Raw genomic sequence first — 25,122 nt, 5'->3', positions numbered from 1 at the left:
TGCTATTATAAAGCTTGGATTAGCCAGAAGAACATTTTTAATATAACTCAGATTTTATTTGTGTGAAAGAAGAATGTCATACACACGTCGGATGACTTGAGGGTGAGTAAATCATGGGCTAATTTTAATTTTTGGGTGAACTATCCCTTTAAAAATAGCTCTTTTGTCTTTTCAATATTAACCCTTGTGTGTCCGTTTAAAAAAAGCTACTATCTTAAGAGGACAAAAAAAATTTGAAGCTTTGAAAAAAGCACTTGGATCGCTTCATAAAATTGAGGTTAAACCACTGGTCCGTCTCTCTCTCTCGCTTCTCGTTTCCCATTGGCTTTATCTGGGTTTGTCATTTGCACTTGGCCCACTTTCTCACCGCTCGTCTCCCGGCTCTCTCTCCTGTTGCAGACCTTGCTAAACCACGTCCCCTCGCCACACTTACATTACCTTTCATTCTGGACCTTGAATGTGTAAATTGCATTGCTCCCATTGGAGGGACTGAAAGCTCTTGGATGTCATCTTCATTTGTGTTCCAGAGATGAACGAAGGTCTTACGGGTTTGGAACGACATGAGGGCGAGTTTTTGTGTGAACTAACACTTTTACACATCCCTACGGTCAGTGTTGGGGGAAACGCATTACAAGTAACTTGAGTTACGTAATAATATTACTTTTTCAAGTAACTAGTAAAGTAACGCATTACTTTTCAAATTTACAACAAAATATCTGAGTTACTTTTTCACATTTATTTGACTGACAGCTCTCCTGTCCTCAAGTTGAGAAAAGTGAGAGTAAGTGCAGAGGTGTGTGTGTGTGTGTGTGTGTGTGTGTGTGTGTGTGTGTGTGTGTGTGTGTGTGTGTGTGTGTGTGTGTGTGTGTGTGTGTGTGTGTGTGTGTGTGTGTGTGTGTGTGTGTGTGTGTGTGTGTGTGTGTGTGTGTGTGTGTGTGTGTGTGTGTGTGTGTGTGTGTGTGTGTGTGTGTGTAAATGTGTTATTGTAGTTCTAGACTAAATGTGAGCATTTACTCATCTCACTTGCACACTAAAGATTCAGTACTCCTCAAAATGAATAAAATCAGTCAAATGCAAAATCAGAATACTATGCAAACCTCAAATATATAAATGTTAAATAAAACTAATATTTTTATGCATTTAATCTACCTTTATTGACCAATGTCGTGCTACTGACCTTTGATGATTCAGTTAAGCCATGAGCAAAAATTACTAGATTTTTGTTTTTATTGGTAAAACTTTTTTCTCCTGCGTCCTATTCTTCCATGATCCAGAATGGCAGCACATTTTTACCTCAGCCTGAGGCTTATTATTTAAATTTTGGTATGAAGAGGTCTTTACATTAGCACAAAAAAATGACTTTTTTTGCTATTAAAAAACAAAATAAAAAAGCAAGCCCATCCCAGGTGAGAAAAAGTAACGCAAAAGTAACGTAACGCATTACTTTTCTTAAAAAGTAACTAAGTAACTCAATTAGTTACTTTTTAAGGGAGTAACGCAATATTGTAATGCATTACTTTTCAAAGTAACTTTCCCCAACACTGCCTACGGTACACCAGAATTTAAAACCAAGCAGTCAGACATAATATTATTAATACAGACTCGCTATTTGTCCGAAAATCTCGAGGCAGATAGTCTGAATGAGACAGTCAGCAGTTCATAATGAAGTGAGCAATGTGTTTCTTGTACCGTGATATTCTTTTACTGACAGACACAGTCCTCCTCTGATAGTTTTGGTTGACTTGGCACTGTCACGGTCTGAGCGGATTGAGTGTCCGTTCATGTTTATATCAGACATGTTCCTGTAATACAGATCAGATTGACTCTTTTGAAGTCTCTGACTCTTTAATAGATAAGTTTGTCTCTAGAACCCCTTCAATTCCTTCTCTCTGTAAGTTGTTTGAGAAGAACAGGTGATTTCAAGAATTGTCATTCCTTTTCTTTCCAACAGTCTCTGGACCATAGCGCCATCAACAATCAATCATCTCCCAATCAATCGCCTACGAGGAATGACCCAATGACCCCAGCTCAGACTATAGCGGAAAGCTGCCAAATGAGAACAAGCAACTCAATCTTTGTAATAGCACGTCTTTTGATTACACTGGATTTTGCACTTGTTTTATTATATTTAAAGGGTTAGTTCACCCAAAAATGAAAACTCTGTCATTAATTCCTCACCCTCATGTCGTTTGACACCCGTCAGACCTCCGTTCATCTTCAGACACAAATGAAGATATTTTAGTGTAAAGCTGATGCTGAGAAAGGCTTCAGATAGGCCTCCATTGGCATTCAGTACATTTACACTCACAAGACCCATAAAAGGCACTAAAAACGTTGTTACAAAGTCTATCTCACCACAGCGGCTCTACAATAATCTTACGATGCGACGACAATAGTTTTTTTGCTCAAAAAATATGACGCAGATCCGGCGTTCAGGAATCCATGAAATGCTCACTTAAACCCCATTTTGAGAACTACACGAGACCTAAAGCACGATCAATGTAGAATTCAACAGCTGAGACACGCGCGTCTTCCTCTGCTTGTAAACAAATCTCTTCTGAGTCATGTGTCCGAACGCCGGATCTGCGTCATATTCTTGCGCATAAGACAAGAACAAGCTGGATAAAGGTGTTATTTAAATTTTTTTTTGCGCACAAAAACTATTGTCGTTGCATCGTAAGATTATTGTAGAGTCACTGTGGTGAGATGGACTTTGTAACGACGTTTTTAGTGCCTTTTATGGATCTTGTGAGTGTAAATGTACTGAATGCCAATGGAGGCCTATCTGAAGCCTTTCTCAGCATCAGCTTTACACTAAAATATCTTCATTTGTGTCTGAAGATGAATGGAGGTCTGACGGGTGTCGAACCACATGAGGGTGACGAATTAATGACAGAATTTTCATTTTTGGGTGAACTAACCCTTTAAGATCAAATTGAATGTTCTTCTTTTCACAGGATATACGTGAAATACTCATAAATTCTGGAGGATCAGCGTTAGTAACATCTTTAGACAGAGATAGGCACCTAAGCCTCAAGGAACGACGTCAGATGGTGCGATTATTGGTTTCTCATCTAATGGAAAGGTTCGGTGAAACGTGAGTAGAAGTATTAAATCATAAAATCACTTGACCAGTGAATAAACTGGCCTATATGAACGATTCATGTGCTTGTTTCTTTGTGTAGCCCAACAGCTGAGATCAAAAAGGAGATGGCTTTGTCAATAACGGCCCAGTTTCCTTGTCTGAAAAGCAATGCGGGACACGGATATGTAAGTTGTGCTGACACATTCTGATTAAAAGAGAACCAGTCCTCACTTTATTATGACCGTGGTTTCTGCATATGTGTTGCTGCAGGAGGTGTGGTATACGCCTTGCCGTTATCGCCACCCTGCGACCGGGTATCTGGAAGAAAGACTCCGCAACGTGAGGAAACGTCTTAGAGCCCAGAGACAGCTCAGCCATCCACAGTCATCCCAGAATTCCTCTTCCCGACCCAGTTTTCCAATGCCAGGTTTGAGCTAGGGATAGCTGGGTTTTAGTGTGCTGAGAGAAAGCTGTACTTTAGCGGTTTAGACCATTTGCACGGCATAAAACTCTCTGAGAGGTTTTGGTATTAACTAATATTACTGTAAAAGGAAAGGGATAGTTCACCCAACAATTACAGTGTTGTCATCCTTTACTATCTCCTATGCCATTCCAACCCAGTGTTATTTTATTGCTTTAGTTCAAAACAACACCAGATCTTAGACAGACTTTCTGAGGAATGATCTGTATTCCAAGTCCTCTGCAGTCATACGCAGTGTTGCCACAAGTAATCTGATTACTCCTTTAAAAAGTAACGTAGTTACTTTACAGATTACTTGATTTTAAAAGTAACTAAGTTAGATTACAAGTTACTTTATTAGTTACATTCAGCAGTTTCCGACAACACCCCTGCCGCCTCAACATAGAAATGACAACTGTTTTTGCCGACACTCACTTTATTAACAGTTATGTCAACAATGTATCTCCTAAATTGAAATTAAAAAATATTTCCACAAAACATGTTTGAATAAAAAAGGTCTTTCTTGACTTCACTTAACATAAATACTCTCCCCGAGACGCAAGGAGAAAGCAAAAATATATATTTTTACTAATGAAAATGACTAAAATAGTAACTCACAGTGACTTGGATAAATTACTTTAATCTGATTACTGGTTTGGAAATAGTAACGCGTTAGATTACTCGTTACTGGAAAGAAGTAGTCAGATTAGAGTACTAAGTAACGCGTTACTGGCATCACTGGTCAACGATAGCCTTATCACTGCAAAAAATGCTTTTCTTACTTAGTATTTTTGTCTTGTTTTCAGTCCAAATATCTAAAAAATCTTACATGAAGAAGCATTTACTAGACAAGCAAAAGTTTTTGTCTTGTTTTGGGGGAAAATAACTCAAAATTAAGTGAGTTTTTGCTTAAAATAAGCAAAATAATCTGCCAATGGGGTAAGCAAAATAATCTTAATTCAAACAGAAAACAAGATTATTTTGCTTACCCCATTGGCAGATTATTTTGCTTATTTTAAGCAAAAACTCACTTAATTTTGAGTTATTTTCCCCCAAAACAAGACAAAAACTTTTGCTTGTCTAGTAAATGCTTCTTAATGTAAGATTTTTTAGATATTTGGACTGAAAACAAGACAAAAATACTAAGTAAGAAAAGCATTTTTTGCAGTGATTTAAGAGCTGAAGATTTAAAAATAGATTTAAATTTTTTTTAGAGGTTTTAAGCTGCATAACCTACATACTGAGATAGAGTTTTTTTTAGTCGTCTTCCCTCATTTTAATGTGTTTTAACTTCTAGAGTCAGAGTTGTCTTCAGCTGTCATTCTGAAAATGATTGAGTGGCTACAGAACAATAAAAGCCCTCACAGCCAAGTCGAGGAGTTCATGAGACATACAGCACCTCATCGAGCTGCATGGATTCGATCCCCTGAAGCAAAAACCATTGAAGAAATCAATAGAGAATATCCCAGACTTCACGACTCTCCTGGAATGGTGAGTATAATGATGTGCAGGATAGGGAACAATCATTTTGAAAACTAAAATGCCTCCGCTTTTTTATTCCATTGTTACTTGCAATCTAGCATATATTAACAACCTAATGTTCTTATTTAGATATTACAGGACTTCGAAGTTATATTCCCTGACCACGCTGACCGCCTTTACGAATTTTGGGCTCCTGTCTTCACTGACCGGATTTTACTTTTCACAAACAAAGAACCCAAGGCTTCTGATGTCCTTCCAGAGAATCTAGAAGCACTGCCAATAGGTAGGACATCCTATTAAAATCACACTTTTACTCTAAAATACATGGTTCTCAATGGTTGACTGAGATTCTAAGTGGTTGAAGGTACGGTTAAATACTTGTAGTGTTGTCTTAATATGGAGTCAGCCCACCCTTTGCAGCTCTAACAGCTCATCTGAAGGCCACAGAAGTTTGGAGGTCTGGAGCTCTTGACTCTGCAGAAAGTTGGCGACTTCTGTGACCCTCAGCATGTGCTGACCCCGCTCTGTGTCTCAATACTTTAAGAACATAGTGTATATGGCTTCTCAAACAGGAAACAAATGTAGGTTGGGACTTGATTTCATCCATTAGTTGTTGATTTGGCTGTGAAAAGTTTAAAAGTGGGTGCTCCATACCAAAATGGAGGCCGATCTGTACAGCAAGAAATGTCCGTCAGGCAGGCTGAGATCCGGATGATCCGGCTGGAATGAGAAGTAGAGTTGTGTGTCATCAGCATGGCAGTGATAAGCCTGAATGACAGATGCTAATGATGACATGTAGATGGAGAAGAGAAGCGGTCCCAGCACTGAGCCCTGAGGCACTCCAGTAGTTAGTTGGTGAAATATCTCTCCGCTCTAGGGCTGTGTCGGTCAACTTGACAATTCGCCTGTGCAGAATGAGAGCGGTACACGAGCCCATAAATTTAAAGCATTAGTTCACTTTTGAATAAACTTTTGCTGATAATTTACTCACCCCAATGTCGTCCAAGATGTCCATGTCTTTCTTTCTGCAGCCAAAAAGAAATTAAGGTTTTTGATGAAAACAGTCCAGGGTTGTTCTCCATATAATGGACTTCAATGGGCTCCAAACGGTTCAAGGTCCAAATTACAGTTTCAGTGCAGCTTCAAAGGGCTTTAAACGACACCAGATGATGAATAAGGGTCTGATCTAGCCAAACCATCAGTTTCTGCGAGAAACCCAGCAGTATTTATGCTATTATTTTACCTCTTATCAGACGAACGCGATCGTCTCTGAGCTCCGCCATAACTTCTGGCAAGTAAGGTCCAATTAGATCGTGGTCGTAGATATATCGATAGTAGATGCCTCATTCTACTGATCCGTGCAGTCGCTAATGAGGCATCTACGTATACATCTATGACCACGCTCGTATTTGACCTCACTCTCCGGAAGTTATGGCGGAGCTCAGAGATGATCACGTTCGTCTGATAAGAGGTAAAATAATAGCATAAATACTGCTGGGTTTCTCTCAGAAACTGATGGTTTGTCTAGATCAGACCCTTATTCATCATCTGGTGTCGTTTAAAGCTGCACTGAAACTGTCATTTGGACCTTGACCCGTTTGGAGCCCATTGAAGTCCATTATATGGAGAAAAACCCTGGACTGTTTTCATCAAAAACCTTAATTTCTTTTTGACTGAAGAAAGAAAGACATGGACATCTTGGGTGACATGGGGGTGAGTAAATTATCAGCAAAAGTTTATTCAAAAGTGAACTAATCCTTTAAGCCATTATCCATGTCTGTTGTCTAGCTAAACTAAATGGTTTTTATTTCTATAAAAAAGGCAAAAAGACAATGTGGGCAAGTAATGCCGAACATCTTGTAACACCGACTAATGCATACATGGATGAATCATTCACAATAAGACCAGAAACATGAATTAAGAAAATAAATTAGGTCAATTTTGATTTCATAGAGATTTCAACAGTGGCCTGGCTGACCTTTGCAGGGCTCCCACTCGTCCTGGAAAACCTGGAAAATAGATGACAAATTTTCCAGTCCTGGAAAACACATGGAAAATTAGAGAAAATAAAAAATGTCCTGTAAAATCTTGTTGTTGTCTGGGAAAATTATTTAAAAAAAGTTATTTCTTTAGCCGAGTATAAAGAGTTTATCGCTGGCCCAAACGATTAGCGCTAGTTGCAGAAAGCACATGTTCAGGAATGCTGAGTTTGATGCGTGTGAGTAGTATTTGAATAATGATGTTTAGTCTCGTGTTGCCACTTGCAGCAGTTAGCTAATGCTATAACTGCTCAAATGTATGCAGTGAATGTTAACTCGTAAGCTGCTAACTAATCACATAATTTTGATATAAAGTCAGAATTGCAAGAAATAGTCCTTTTCTTCACAATTGACTTTTTTGCGCAGTTGCAAATTTATATCTTGCAATTCTGACCTTTTTTCTCAGAATTGTGAGATCTAAACTGCAATTGCAAGTTATAAAGTCCAATTCTGAGGAAAAAAGAATTGCGTCAATTTTCGCGTTTATATCACAAATATGTAAACTCGCAATTGCGAGAGAGTCAGAATAGCGAGATAAAAAGTCACAATTACTTTTTCTTTCTATTCTGTGGTGTAAACAAGCTTCCATAGTCATAATGTATGATTTAAGAGCTCATATTGAAAAATGCTGGATTGTTAAGTAATGGCAATAAACTGGACGGCTTTTAAAGACTTAGAAAGCAATATTTGGCATGATCCTTGTCTTTTATTCCCATCGTAGTAAAATTTAAAATGTCCTGGAAAGGTACTGGAAAATGGTTTCTGAAAAAGAGTGGGAACCCTGCTTTGAGTGCATCTGAAAGTAGTTCCACACACATGTTGTAGACCAGGGGTGTCCAAACTCGGCCCCTGAGGGCCACTGTCCTGCAGAGTTTAGCTCTTACTCGCCTCAACACCTGTCTGGAAGTTTCTAGTATGCCTAATAAGACCTTGATTAGCTGGTTCAGGTGTGTTTAATTGGGGTTGGAGCTAAACTTTGCAGGACAGTGGCCCTCCAGGATCAGGATTGGACACCCCTGTTGTAGACAGTAAGCTTAACGTTTTTTCTGATGTGTTTGTTCTGTAAACTTGTCGTTCAAAGATGTTCGTGGAGAAATTGCCTTGAACTGCCTTCCTGTCATCCTGCCATCATCTCCATACCGCACAAATGGGAAAATTGTGCGTCCAACATATGCGGAAATTAAGCGCAGCTTCATTGACATTCAGCCTGTAAGTAAGAGCACCACTGCAGAATCAGCTGTATTAATTACACTCTTTCCTTCAGGGATCCAGCTTGAACAGCAGATGTCACTTTTAGAGGAAACCGTCTCACTGCTTCAGTTACTTTTACACAGTGTACATTAATCAGGACTCGACATTAACGCTTGTCCGGGACAAGTGGATTTTTTGAAGGGGCGAGTGAAAGAGAATTTTACTTGCCTGACGGACAAGTGTCCTGATAAAACGTCAAAACAAAAATAACTAGGGAATCACCAAAGTGCAAGAATGATTCTGCATTTATTACAGTAAGTGGCGATTGACAGTGGATGATAATATATAATGTATAATGAACTGACGATAACTAACGTTGCACTGTTGACGCTCGCGCAGCCTCTCGAGGAGAAATCGAGACAAATGTGCGCCGCTCACACAGAGAAACTCAGTAACACACTGCCGTAAACATGTAGGAATGTGGAGTTTATTTATATTTATAACATGATACAGTTGCAGCGTCACATTAGCAAGAGTGCTGTTTTCCTGAATAACATCACGACTGAACATTACACTGATTTCATATGACAGCTCCATAAACAATTATTAACATTACGTCACTTACATTTTGATGCAATATTGAGTGTTTTTATTCTATTTCAGCAGCGAAAATAGTTCCAAAAGATCACAGCAGAACCAGAACGCGTGTCACAGCATCAGTGTGTGTTAGTGAATGATTCAGCGTTTGAATGAATCGATAGAATCAAAGATTCAATGAACTATTCGTAAACGACCACCTCATTACTGAATGAATCAGCATTTGAACGAATCGACTCAATGATTTGCTCATTCAGACGGTCACAGCGCCACCTACTGGTGCTTTAGTTTCATCTTTCCAACATTTATTATTTGTATATTTAAAACAATCTCATAACATTATTTAATGCAGTTGTAATTTTCAGTGTAAATTATTTAATTTGATTGGTAACAGCCAGTGTCGTCTTCTAATTTAATTGATTGATCCAATTTAAGAATATAAAAGGAAAGCTGAATCATAGCCTATATTTAATAAGATTAGGGGAACAATCCCCTTTATAAAAGGTAAAAATATCACAAATATGCATATGTCAAAGCTGATTGAACACTGGTGAGAATATTGCTTCAGAATACATTTTATTTACAACACACACAAAAAAAAAATCTTTTTTTTTCCGGACAAGCAAATGTTTTACTCGGACAAGTGGATGACAGATTTACTTCTCCGAAGGACAAGCACGTGAACATGCTTAATGTCGAGCCCTGCATTAACACTGCTGACTTTGCTTCGATTCATTTGTAAACATGTATTGTGTTCTTGGTAGGGGTTTAACGATACACACAACTGACAGTTCGGTACAGCAGGGGAGAGAGAACTAAATATAAAAGTGCTTTTTTTATTAAACAGAGTTTACTGAACACATTGTGTCTGTCCTTAAAGGTAGGGTAGGTAAGATTTGGTTAAAAAACTTTTTTTCCAAATTTGTTTAAACTTGCTTTATATATCAATACATAATTAAAATGTAAGTACTCTGAAAAAGAAAGTATAAAAATAGAGTGTCTGTAGACATCCCACGACTGTTTTAAAGACAGCTCATTATTTCCATTCACTCCACCTTCTCCCTTCTGGGCTCTTTCCAAAGCCACGCCCCCAAAACACATGAACACGCCCACCGCGATCAGCTAAAGACGCATTATTAACCTGAGGCGAGCGGAGAAGAAGTGCATGTAGTGACATCATGTCAGAATCACATGTAATAAAACATCTAACTTTATCATTATGAATATAAACAAATAAGATGTATTTTAGTACTCACTATCAAGCTAGAATAACGATACTGGTAAAGTTTAAAATACACACACAACACAGTGTCTACGACACACACAGATACAAGATAAAAACATCAGTAAACATAGGTAGAGAATAAGGTAAAGTTCCCGGTGAACATGGTAGAAGAGTTTAGACAGAGGGTAGCAGCTAAAGCTAACTTAGTTCTAAAAAGAGTTCCTGGATGCGGTGGACTAGCTGTTACACATGCATTTTGTTATCTAAAGTTACATTTTGCGAAATTCAACACGACAGCGATCAACTTGAGCTAAGCATATTGAGTATTTATCATCTCTACTAATGGCTCGCTAAGTGTATAACATTGTAACTTTATGCTAAGTAATGTTATGTTAGCTATATTAGGCAGCTACGTGTGCTAGTGAGACATGCTTCATGAAAACATAAACCAAAAACATGTATAATCAGAATGAAAGATGACCTGTCCAGCAGAAATACAGCCTCTTGAACTCCTCAAATCAAACCGGTGCGCCAGGGTTGCCAGGTTTTCACAACAAAATCCGCCCAATTGCTACTCAAAACTAGCCCAAAACAAAAGCCCAATCGTGTTTCTCCGGTAACAATCGCGTTTGGGGGGTAAAATATGTCTTTTTGGTAGGGCTGCCTGCTAAAATTCGCAAATCCCGGGGCAAAATATCACATAATTGGGGTCGCTTCAACCCACGGACATGAAAAACAGCCGCGGCAACAGTGATGATGTAGCCCTTGGCAACACTGGGGCGCATGTGGGCGGATCCTGGAGCAAAAGCGGCGGTAGCCATGGTAACGAGAGAGAGTGACAGGCGCCCAAGCCAATCACTCGTTTCGGCCCGAACGAAAATAATGAGCGGTGTTTATTGCAGATTAAAAAGTCTAGAGTCACTCGATTTTTATACTCTCTTTTTCAGAGAACTTACATTTTAATTATGTATTGACATATAAAGACAGTTTAAACAAATTTGGACAAAAGTGTTTTAGATCATTCTTACCTACCCCACCTTTAAATGAATTCAGTCATAACTAAACGTGTCTTAAAGATAATGCTGTGAACTATAGGAGCCCTTACTCACACATTACTGTAATATTAAAGGACAGAGCACAAACTATGAGCATAAACTCAGCTGATATTCATGTTCAGATATAATAATCATCACTCAAATAACACATTGTGTGCAAACACGTGAACTTCACATGAGGCATTAACATTAATCTAATTATAAAATGATGTTTTACTCCAATTCGTTGTTGAAATATAATCATTTATACACAGTGTCAGATTGATTTAAACACACATTAATAATCCAGACATCAGTGACAGGTTCAGTAGAATATAATGAATATAACGGCTAATATAATGAATATAACGGCTAATATAATGAATATAACGGCTAATATAATGAATATAACGGCTAATATAATGAATATAACGGCTAATATAATGAATATAATGAATATAACGGCTAATATAATGAATATAACGGCTAATATAATGAATATAACGGCTAATATAATGAATATAACGGCTAATATAATGAATATAACGGCTAATATAATGAATATAACGGCTAATATAATGAATATAATGAATATAACGGCTAATATAATGAATATAACGGCTAATATAATGAATATAACGGCTAATATAATGAATATAACGGCTAATATAATGAATATAACGGCTAATATAATGAATATAACGGCTAATGTAATGAATATAATGAATATAATGAATATAACGGCTAATATAATGAATATAACGGCTAATATAATGAATATAACGGCTAATATAATGAATATAATGAATATAACGGCTAATATAATGAATATAACGGCTAATATAATGAATATAATGAATATAACGGCTAATATAATGAATATAACGGCTAATATAATGAATATAATGAATATAACGGCTAATATAATGAATATAACGGCTAATATAATGAATATAATGAATATAACGGCTAATATAATGAATATAACGGCTAATATAATGAATATAATGAATATAACGGCTAATATAATGAATATAACGGCTAATATAATGAATATAACGGCTAATATAATGAATATAATGAATATAACGGCTAATATAATGAATATAACGGCTAATATAATGAATATAATGAATATAACGGCTAATATAATGAATATAACGGCTAATATAATGAATATAACGGCTAATATAATGAATATAATGAATATAATGAATATAACGGCTAATATAATGAATATAATGAATATAACGGCTAATATAATGAATATAACGGCTAATATAATGAATATATATAATGAATATAACGGCTAATATAATGAATATAACGGCTAATATAATGAATATAATGAATATAACGACTAATATAATGTATATAACGGCTAATATAATGAATATAACGGCTAATATAATGAATATAATGAATATAACGGCTAATATAATGAATATAATGAATATAACGACTAATATAATGAATATAACGGCTAATATAATGAATATAACGGCTAATATAATGAATATAACGGCTAATATAATGAATATAATGAATATAACGGCTAATATAATGAATATAATGAATATAACGGCTAATATAATGAATATAACGGCTAATATAATGAATATAACGGCTAATATAATGAATATAACGGCTAATATAATGAATATAATGAATATAACGGCTAATATAATGAATATAATGAATATAACGGCTAATATAATGAATATAATGAATATAACGGCTAATATAATGAATATAATGAATATAACGGCTAATATAATGAATATAACGGCTAATATAATGAATATAATGAATATAACGGCTAATATAATGAATATAACGGCTAATATAATGAATATAATGAATATAACGGCTAATATAATGAATATAATGAATATAACGGCTAATATAATGAATATAACGGCTAATATAATGAATATAACGGCTAATATAATGAATATAACGGCTAATATAATGAATATAACGGCTAATATAATGAATATAACGGCTAATATAATGAATATAATGAATATAATGAATATAACGGCTAATATAATGAATATAACGGCTAATATAATGAATATAACGGCTAATATAATGAATATAATGAATATAACGGCTAATATAATGAATATAATGAATATAACGGCTAATATAATGAATATAATGAATATAACGGCTAATATAATGAATATAATGAATATAACGGCTAATATAATGAATATAATGAATATAACGGCTAATATAATGAATATAATGAATATAATGAATATAACGGCTAATATAATGAATATAATGAATATAACGGCTAATATAATGAATATAATGAATATAACGGCTAATATAATGAATATAATGAATATAACGGCTAATATAATGAATATAATGAATATAACGGCTAATATAATGAATATAACGGCTAATATAATGAATATAACGGCTAATATAATGAATATAACGGCTAATATAATGAATATAATGAATATAACGGCTAATATAATGAATATAATGAATATAACGACTAATATAATGAATATAACGGCTAATATAATGAATATAACGGCTAATATAATGAATATAACGGCTAATATAATGAATATAATGAATATAACGGCTAATATAATGAATATAATGAATATAACGGCTAATATAATGAATATAATGAATATAACGGCTAATATAATGAATATAATGAATATAACGGCTAATATAATGAATATAACGGCTAATATAATGAATATAATGAATATAATGAATATAACGGCTAATATAATGAATATAATGAATATAACGGCTAATATAATGAATATAATGAATATAACGGCTAATATAATGAATATAATGAATATAATGAATATAATGAATATAACGGCTAATATAATGAATATAATGAATATAACGGCTAATATAATGAATATAATGAATATAATGAATATAATGAATATAACGGCTAATATAATGAATATAATGAATATAACGGCTAATATAATGAATATAATGAATATAACGGCTAATATAATGAATATAATGAATATAACGGCTAATATAATGAATATAACGGCTAATATAATGAATATAATGAATATAATGAATATAACGGCTAATATAATGAATATAATGAATATAACGGCTAATATAATGAATATAATGAATATAACGGCTAATATAATGAATATAATGAATATAACGGCTAATATAATGAATATAATGAATATAATGAATATAACGGCTAATATAATGAATATAATGAATATAACGGCTAATATAATGAATATAATGAATATAACGGCTAATATAATGAATATAATGAATATAACGGCTAATATAATGAATATAATGAATATAACGGCTAATATAATGAATATAACGGCTAATATAATGAATATAACGGCTAATATAATGAATATAACGGCTAATATAATGAATATAATGAATATAACGGCTAATATAATGAATATAATGAATATAACGACTAATATAATGAATATAACGGCTAATATAATGAATATAACGGCTAATATAATGAATATAACGGCTAATATAATGAATATAATGAATATAACGGCTAATATAATGAATATAATGAATATAACGGCTAATATAATGAATATAACGGCTAATATAATGAATATAACGGCTAATATAATGAATATAACGGCTAATATAATGAATATAACGGCTAATATAATGAATATAATGAATATAACGGCTAATATAATGAATATAATGAATATAATGAATATAACGGCTAATATAATGAATATAATGAATATAATGAATATAACGGCTAATATAATGAATATAACGGCTAATATAATGAATATAACGGCTAATATAATGAATATAATGAATATAACGGCTAATATAATGAATATAATGAATATAACGACTAATATAATGAATATAACGGCTAATATAATGAATATAACGGCTAATATAATGAATATAACGGCTAATATAATGAATATAATGAATATAACGGCTAATATAATGAATATAATGAATATAACGGCTAATATAATGAATATAACGGCTAATATAATGAATATAACGGCTAATATAATGAATATAATGAATATAACGGCTAATATAATGAATATAATGAATATAACGGCTAATATAATGAATATAACGGCTAATATAATGAATATAATGAATATAACGGCTAATATAATGAATATAATGAATATAACGGCTAATATAATGAATATAACGGCTAATATAATGAATATAATGAATATAACGGCTAATATAATGAATATAATGAATATAACGGCTAATATAATGAATATAATGAATATAACGGCTAATATAATGAATATAATGAATATAACGGCTAATATAATGAATATAATGAATATAACGGCTAATATAATGAATATAATGAATATAACGGCTAATATAATGAATATAACGGCTAATATAATGAATATAACGGCTAATATAATGAATATAACGGCTAATATAATGAATATAATGAATATAACGGCTAATATAATGAATATAATGAATATAATGAATATAACGGCTAATATAATGAATATAACGGCTAATATAATGAATATAATGGCTAATATAATGAATATAATGAATATAACGGCTATAACGGCTAATATAATGAATATAATGAATATAACGGCTAATATAATGAATATAACGGCTAATATAATGAATATAACGGCTAATATAATGAATATAATGGCTAATATAATGAATATAATGAATATAACGGCTATAACGGCTAATATAATGAATATAATGAAAATAACGGCTAATATAATGAATATAACGGCTAATATAATGAATATAATGAATATAACGGCTAATATAATGAATATAATGAATATAACGGCTAATATAATGAATATAACGGCTAATATAATGAATATAATGAATATAACGGCTAATATAATGAATATAATGAATATAACGGCTAATATAATGAATATAATGAATATAACGGCTAATATAATGAATATAACGGCTAATATAATGAATATAATGAATATAACGGCTAATATAATGAATATAACGGCTAATATAATGAATATAACGGCTAATATAATGAATATAATGAATATAACGGCTAATATAATGAATATAATGAATATAACGGCTAATATAATGAATATAATGAATATAACGGCTAATATAATGAATATAATGAATATAATGGCTAATATAATGAATATAATGAATATAATGGCTAATATAATGAATATAATGAATATAACGGCTAATATAATGAATATAATGAATATAACGGCTAATATAATGAATATAACGGCTAATATAATGAATATAATGAATATAACGGCTAATATAATGAATATAATGAATATAACGGCTAATATAATGAATATAATGAATATAACGGCTAATATAATGAATATAATGAATATAACGGCTAATATAATGAATATAATGAATATACGGCTAATATAATGAATATAATGAATATAACGGCTAATATAATGAATATAACGGCTAATATAATGAATATAACGGCTAATATAATGAATATAACGGCTAATATAATGAATATAATGAATATAACGGCTAATATAATGAATATAATGAATATAATGGCTAATATAATGAATATAACGGCTAATATAATGAATATAATGAATATAACGGCTAATATAATGAATATAATGAATATAATGGCTAATATAATGAATATAACGGCTAATATAATGAATATAATGAATATAACGGCTAATATAATGAATATATCGGCTAATATAATGAATATAATGAATATAACGGCTAATATAATGAATATAACGGCTAATATAATGAATATAACGGCTAATATAATGAATATAATGAATATAACGGCTAATATAATGAATATAATGAATATAACGGCTAATATAATGAATATAACGGCTAATATAATGAATATAACGGCTAATATAATGAATATAACGGCTAATATAATGAATATAACGGCTAATATAATGAATATAATGAATATAACGGCTAATATAATGAATATAATGAATATAACGGCTAATATAATGAATATAATGAATATATCGGCTAATATAATGAATATAACGGCTAATATAATGAATATAATGAATATAACGGCTAATATAATGAATATAATGAATATAACGGCTAATATAATGAATATAATGAATATAACGGCTAATATAATGAATATAACGGCTAATATAATGAATATAACGGCTAATATAATGAATATAATGAATATAACGGCTAATATAATGAATATAACGGCTAATATAATGAATATAATGAATATAACGGCTAATATAATGAATATAACGGCTAATATAATGAATATAACGGCTAATATAATGAATATAACGGCTAATATAATGAATATAATGAATATAACGGCTAATATAATGAATATAATGAATATAATGGCTAATATAATGAATATAACGGCTAATATAATGAATATAATGAATATAACGGCTAATATAATGAATATAATGAATATAATGGCTAATATAATGAATATAACGGCTAATATAATGAATATAATGAATATAACGGCTAATATAATGAATATATCGGCTAATATAATGAATATAATGAATATAACGGCTAATATAATGAATATAACGGCTAATATAATGAATATAACGGCTAATATAATGAATATAATGAATATAACGGCTAATATAATGAATATAATGAATATAACGGCTAATATAATGAATATAACGGCTAATATAATGAATATAACGGCTAATATAATGAATATAACGGCTAATATAATGAATATAATGAATATAACGGCTAATATAATGAATATAATGAATATAACGGCTAATATAATGAATATAATGAATATAACGGCTAATATAATGAATATAATGAATATATCGGCTAATATAATGAATATAACGGCTAATATAATGAATATAATGAATATAACGGCTAATATAATGAATATAATGAATATAACGGCTAATATAATGAATATAATGAATATAACGGCTAATATAATGAATATAATGAATATAACGGCTAATATAATGAATATAACGGCTAATATAATGAATATAACGGCTAATATAATGAATATAATGAATATAACGGCTAATATAATGAATATAACGGCTAATATAATGAATATAACGGCTAATATAATGAATATAATGAATATAACGGCTAATATAATGAATATAACGGCTAATATAATGAATATAATGAATATAACGGCTAATATAATGAATATAATGAATATAACGGCTAATATAATGAATATAATGAATATATCGGCTAATATAATGAATATAACGGCTAATATAATGAATATAATGAATATAACGGCTAATATAATGAATATAACGGCTAATATAATGAATATAATGAATATAACGGCTAATATAATGAATATAATGAATATAACGGCTAATATAATGAATATAACGGCTAATATAATGAATATAATGAATATAACGGCTAATATAATGAATATAATGAATATAACGGCTAATATAATGAATATAACGGCTAATATAATGAATATAATGAATATAACGGCTAATATAATGAATATAATGAATATAATGGCTAATATAATGAATATAACGGCTAATATAATGAATATAATGAATATAACGGCTAATATAATGAATATAATGAATATAATGGCTAATATAATGAATATAACGGCTAATATAATGAATATAATGAATATAACGGCTAATATAATGAATATATCGGCTAATATAATGAATATAATGAATATAACGGCTAATATAATGAATATAACGGCTAATATAATGAATATAACGGCTAATATAATGAATATAATGAATATAACGGCTAATATAATGAATATAATGAATATAACGGCTAATATAATGAATATAATGAATATAACGGCTAATATAATGAATATAACGGCTAATATAATGAATATAACGGCTAATATAATGAATATAACGGCTATAACGGCTAATATAATGAATATAACGGCTAATATAATGAATATAACGGCTAATATAATGAATATAACGGCTAATATAATGAATATAATGAATATAACGGCTAATATAATGAATATAATGAATATAACGGCTAATATAATGAATATAATGAATATAACGGCTAATATAATGAATATAATGAATATATCGGCTAATATAATGAATATAACGGCTAATATAATGAATATAATGAATATAACGGCTAATATAATGAATATAATGAATATAACGGCTAATATAATGAATATAATGAATATAACGGCTAATATAATGAATATAATGAATATAACGGCTAATATAATGAATATAACGGCTAATATAATGAATATAATGAATATAACGGCTAATATAATGAATATAATGAATATATCGGCTAATATAATGAATATAATGAATATAACGGCTAATATAATGAATATAACGGCTAATATAATGAATATAATGAATATATCGGCTAATATAATGAATATAATGAATATAACGGCTAATATAATGAATATAACGGCTAATATAATGAATATAATGAATATAACGGCTAATATAATGAATATAACGGCTAATATAATGAATATAACGGCTAATATAATGAATATAATGAATATAACGGCTAATATAATGAATATAATGAATATAACGGCTAATATAATGAATATAATGAATATAACGGCTAATATAATGAATATAACGGCTAATATAATGAATATAATGAATATAACGGCTAATATAATGAATATAACGGCTAATATAATGAATATAACGGCTAATATAATGAATATAACGGCTAATATAATGAATATAACGGCTAATATAATGAATATAATGAATATAACGGCTAATATAATGAATATAATGAATATAACGGCTAATATAATGAATATAATGAATATAACGGCTAATATAATGAATATAACGGCTAATATAATGAATATAATGAATATAACGGCTAATATAATGAATATAATGAATATATCGGCTAATATAATGAATATAATGAATATAACGGCTAATATAATGAATATAACGGCTAATATAATGAATATAACGGCTAATATAATGAATATAACGGCTAATATAATGAATATAATGAATATAACGGCTAATATAATGAATATAACGGCTAATATAATGAATATAATGAATATAACGGCTAATATAATGAATATAATGAATATAACGGCTAATATAATGAATATAACGGCTAATATAATGAATATATCGGCTAATATAATGAATATAACGGCTAATATAATGAATATAATGAATATATCGGCTAATATAATGAATATAATGAATATAACGGCTAATATAATGAATATAACGGCTAATATAATGAATATAATGAATATATCGGCTAATATAATGAATATAATGAATATAACGGCTAATATAATGAATATAACGGCTAATATAATGAATATAATGAATATAACGGCTAATATAATGAATATAACGGCTAATATAATGAATATAACGGCTAATATAATGAATATAATGAATATAACGGCTAATATAATGAATATAATGAATATAACGGCTAATATAATGAATATAATGAATATAACGGCTAATATAATGAATATAACGGCTAATATAATGAATATAATGAATATAACGGCTAATATAATGAATATAACGGCTAATATAATGAATATAACGGCTAATATAATGAATATAACGGCTAATATAATGAATATAACGGCTAATATAATGAATATAATGAATATAACGGCTAATATAATGAATATAATGAATATAACGGCTAATATAATGAATATAATGAATATAACGGCTAATATAATGAATATAACGGCTAATATAATGAATATAATGAATATAACGGCTAATATAATGAATATAATGAATATATCGGCTAATATAATGAATATAATGAATATAACGGCTAATATAATGAATATAACGGCTAATATAATGAATATAATGAATATATCGGCTAATATAATGAATATAATGAATATAACGGCTAATATAATGAATATAACGGCTAATATAATGAATATAACGGCTAATATAATGAATATAACGGCTAATATAATGAATATAATGAATATAACGGCTAATATAATGAATATAACGGCTAATATAATGAATATAATGAATATAACGGCTAATATAATGAATATAATGAATATAACGGCTAATATAATGAATATAACGGCTAATATAATGAATATATCGGCTAATATAATGAATATAACGGCTAATATAATGAATATAATGAATATATCGGCTAATATAATGAATATATCGGCTAATATAATGAATATAACGGCTAATATAATGAATATCGGCTAATATAATGAATATAACGGCTAATATAATGAATATATCGGCTAATATAATGAATATATCGGCTAATATAATGAATATAACGGCTAATATAATGAATATAATGAATATAACGGCTAATATAATGAATATAACGGCTAATATAATGAATATATCGGCTAATATAATGAATATAACGGCTAATATAATGAATATAACGGCTAATATAATGAATATAATGAATATATCGGCTAATATAATGAATATAACGGCTAATATAATGAATATAACGGCTAATATAATGAATATAATGAATATAACGGCTAATATAATGAATATAATGAATATAACGGCTAATATAATGAATATAATGAATATAACGGCTAATATAATGAATATAACGGCTAATATAATGAATATAACGGCTAATATAATGAATATAATGAATATAACGGCTAATATAATGAATATAATGAATATATCGGCTAATATAATGAATATAATGAATATAACGGCTAATATAATGAATATAACGGCTAATATAATGAATATAATGAATATAACGGCTAATATAATGAATATAATGAATATAACGGCTAATATAATGAATATAACGGCTAATATAATGAATATAATGAATATAACGGCTAATATAATGAATATAACGGCTAATATAATGAATATAACGGCTAATATAATGAATATAACGGCTAATATAATGAATATATCGGCTAATATAATGAATATAACGGCTAATATAATGAATATAATGAATATATCGGCTAATATAATGAATATATCGACTAATATAATGTATATAACGGCTAATATAATGAATATAACGGCTAATATAATGAATATAATGAATATAACGGCTAATATAATGAATATATCGGCTAATATAATGAATATATCGGCTAATATAATGAATATAACGGCTAATATAATGAATATAACGGCTAATATAATGAATATAATGAATATATCGGCTAATATAATGAATATATCGGCTAATATAATGAATATAACGGCTAATATAATGAATATAATGAATATATCGGCTAATATAATGAATATAACGGCTAATATAATGAATATAATGAATATAACGGCTAATATCGGTCATATATTCAGTGAAAGAGTTGATTTGTCTAGTGAACTCTCAGCTGTGGACACTGAAGACATTGAGCGATTACACACATATGATGCGTTTCAGGAAGTAATGTCACTCATGTTTATTCTGTGACTATGACGATGGCTTTCCCTATACAGTGATCAGTCACGCCACATTAAAGAGCGGAAAAACGACATTTATCGCTCGAGTTTCCTGATCAAATGGACAGTGTGTGTGTGAACTCGGAGTGAAGTGTGTACTGAAACGGTTGGGTTGAATACTTGTATCGTTACACCCCTAAAGGCCCTTTCACACCGGACACGTAACGGAAAAGCGAAGCGGATAAAGCGAATATTTCGTGTGCGAATAGTTCGCGTTAAAACCATTCACACCAGCCGCGACGCGAGTTTGCGAAGTTTCAGAGCTCCAACATTCCCAAACATTCAGCTGAGAAACACGGACACGTAATCATTCAGTGGAGACGAGCTTTTCATTTTCTTTAAAAGACAGAGAAGAAGGTTTTGGGTGCAGCCAGTCTTAAAGAACAGAGTCTGAAGGGGAGGATGCGAATCTTCTACAGGAGCTAAAGCTTCATCATGGCCGGTTCCGAACTTTCTTCAAATGTCCGTGGGACAATTTGAGGAGCTCGTCCAGACAGAGACGGTAGCAGCGCATCTGACGACACACACACACACACTCACACACACACACACACACACACACACACACACACTCACACACACACACACACACACACACACACACACACACACACACACACACACACTCACTCTAAAGGAACGGCTCGATCCGGAGCTGCTGTGTTTCCAGTTGAGTCACAATGTAAACATTTCAGTGCCACAGTCGTACTGACGGAAACACATTCACTTTCTATAGTCGCGGACGCAATTAGATAAAAAAAAAAAATCTATTTATTGATTATAATATCTGTAGCCTAAAGTGGGCAAACACATCTGCATCTGCACAGCTGTAAACACAACTACAGCTGTAATCTCGTGAGAAATGCCACACCTGGCAAAGGTTAATGTTGAGTGAATGGCTAGTGACATCGACTGGACATTTCGTCACCTTTGTTTCCTTGTGTGTGATTGGTTTAAGCCTTTCCTGACGCTGCGAGTGTTAAAAAAAATCGACATCGAAACGAAAAAAAATAAACATGGTTTTTTCGCCGCAGCACATTCGCGTTCGGTGTGAAAGCTCTCATTACACACACAGCTGATCAAAAAATAAAACCATCGCGCGAATTATTCGCGCGTCAAAATCGCGTTAATCCTGGGAATATCGTCACTATGTTTGCCAACTGAATGTGTTTTTCTTTAAGGTGGGGACTGATATGGAGCAATACTTGAGCAGCGAGACCAGTCAGGATCCACATGTGCTGGTGCTCGGGGACAAGGAACACTTCTCCCAGGTTTTTGTCATTTTCAACGGCGAGGCAGTTGAGCAGGAGACCTTAATTCAAGCGGTGGATTTATGCTTCAAAATGTTTTACATCTACGCCATAAACTACCCGAAGCCGTCTGCTCCCATCTGGGAGTTTCTACAGCATGCGATCTTTAAGATTCCCGGAGGAGTGCCTTCCACACACTGCTGCCTCCTCCGAAACTTTGTGTTCAGTGTTTCCGACCATCAGTAGGTCCAGGATCCGCAGATGTGTGTGTAGCTTTAGCACTGCAACCCAGAGCGGCTTACGCTGTAAACTGAAGACCACATGACCTGCTGGAGCTTCAGCTCTACAAACACACAATGAACAACTTGTACATAACCAAAAGAAGCATTCTTGGGTAAACAACGCTAACAAATAAATTCAGCTTTATCGATGCTCATGCCTCATCTTCTGTTGAAGATCAAAAGCTTTATGGAAATCACATTTGTATGAGGAGAAATAGTGATTCTTTCCAGACATTATCTTTAGCAGGAACGAGTGACTTTATGTGTTTCGACCGGCAACTCAAATCGCTCAAAACACACAGCACTTTCCCCTTGTGGTGGTTCTAAATACTATCATTTTGTACAAAGCTGGAAACTAATAGTAATGATTTAAATAAGTAGTATTTTGTCTGCTTTATTATGCAATTTTAAAGTAAAAGAAATCTGTTTTGATAGTTCAATACACTATTAATTATAACAACTAGCTGAAAAAAATATTGCTCAAAATAGAACTGAGGCTTAACGTGTGTGTGTGCTCTGACTGACCTGAGAAACACTTTCAGATTTCAGCACTTATTATTAACATTATACATTCATATTAGCGCTGTCAAAAGATTAATCACGATTAATCGCATCCAAAATAAAAGTTTGTGTTTGCATAATATATGTGTGTGTACTCTGTTAATTATTATTTATATATAAATACACACACATTCATGTATATATGTAAGAAAAAAATATTTTTATATATAAAACATTTATATTTATATATATTATAGATTATATAAATGTATATACATGCAAATATTTCTTAAATATATACATGAATGTGTGTGTATTTATATATAAATAATAATGAACAGAGTACACACACATATATTATGTAAACACACTTTTATTTTGGATGCGATTAATCTTTTATATTCAACAGTATATTCATTAGAATTCATATTCATTTA

General features: G+C 31.0%; 1 protein-coding gene across 2 annotated transcripts in view; it reads left to right on the top strand.

Annotated features, from left to right (window-relative positions):
- Positions 1-24,555, top strand: part of LOC307141688 (uncharacterized protein) — a 43,303-nt gene extending 18,748 nt beyond the window's left edge. The window contains exons 9-16 of one of the 2 annotated variants that reach the window (XM_079842076.1): positions 1,952-2,077; positions 2,958-3,097; positions 3,186-3,270; positions 3,356-3,512; positions 4,843-5,036; positions 5,157-5,310; positions 8,148-8,275; positions 23,835-24,555. In XM_079842076.1, the coding sequence (XP_079698202.1) occupies positions 1,952-2,077; positions 2,958-3,097; positions 3,186-3,270; positions 3,356-3,512; positions 4,843-5,036; positions 5,157-5,310; positions 8,148-8,275; positions 23,835-24,149 (1,299 nt within the window). In that variant the 3' untranslated portion in view covers positions 24,150-24,555. The remainder of the gene's footprint in view (positions 1-1,951; positions 2,078-2,957; positions 3,098-3,185; positions 3,271-3,355; positions 3,513-4,842; positions 5,037-5,156; positions 5,311-8,147; positions 8,276-23,834) is intronic. The other variant, XM_079842077.1, reaches the window with a different exon arrangement.
- The last annotated feature ends 567 nt before the right edge of the window (positions 24,556-25,122 follow it).

This window comes from Gobio gobio (genome assembly GCF_949357685.1).
Source record: "Gobio gobio genome assembly, chromosome: 18".
NCBI lineage: Eukaryota > Metazoa > Chordata > Actinopteri > Cypriniformes > Gobionidae > Gobio > Gobio gobio.
This window is presented reverse-complemented; position numbering and strand designations above follow the sequence as displayed.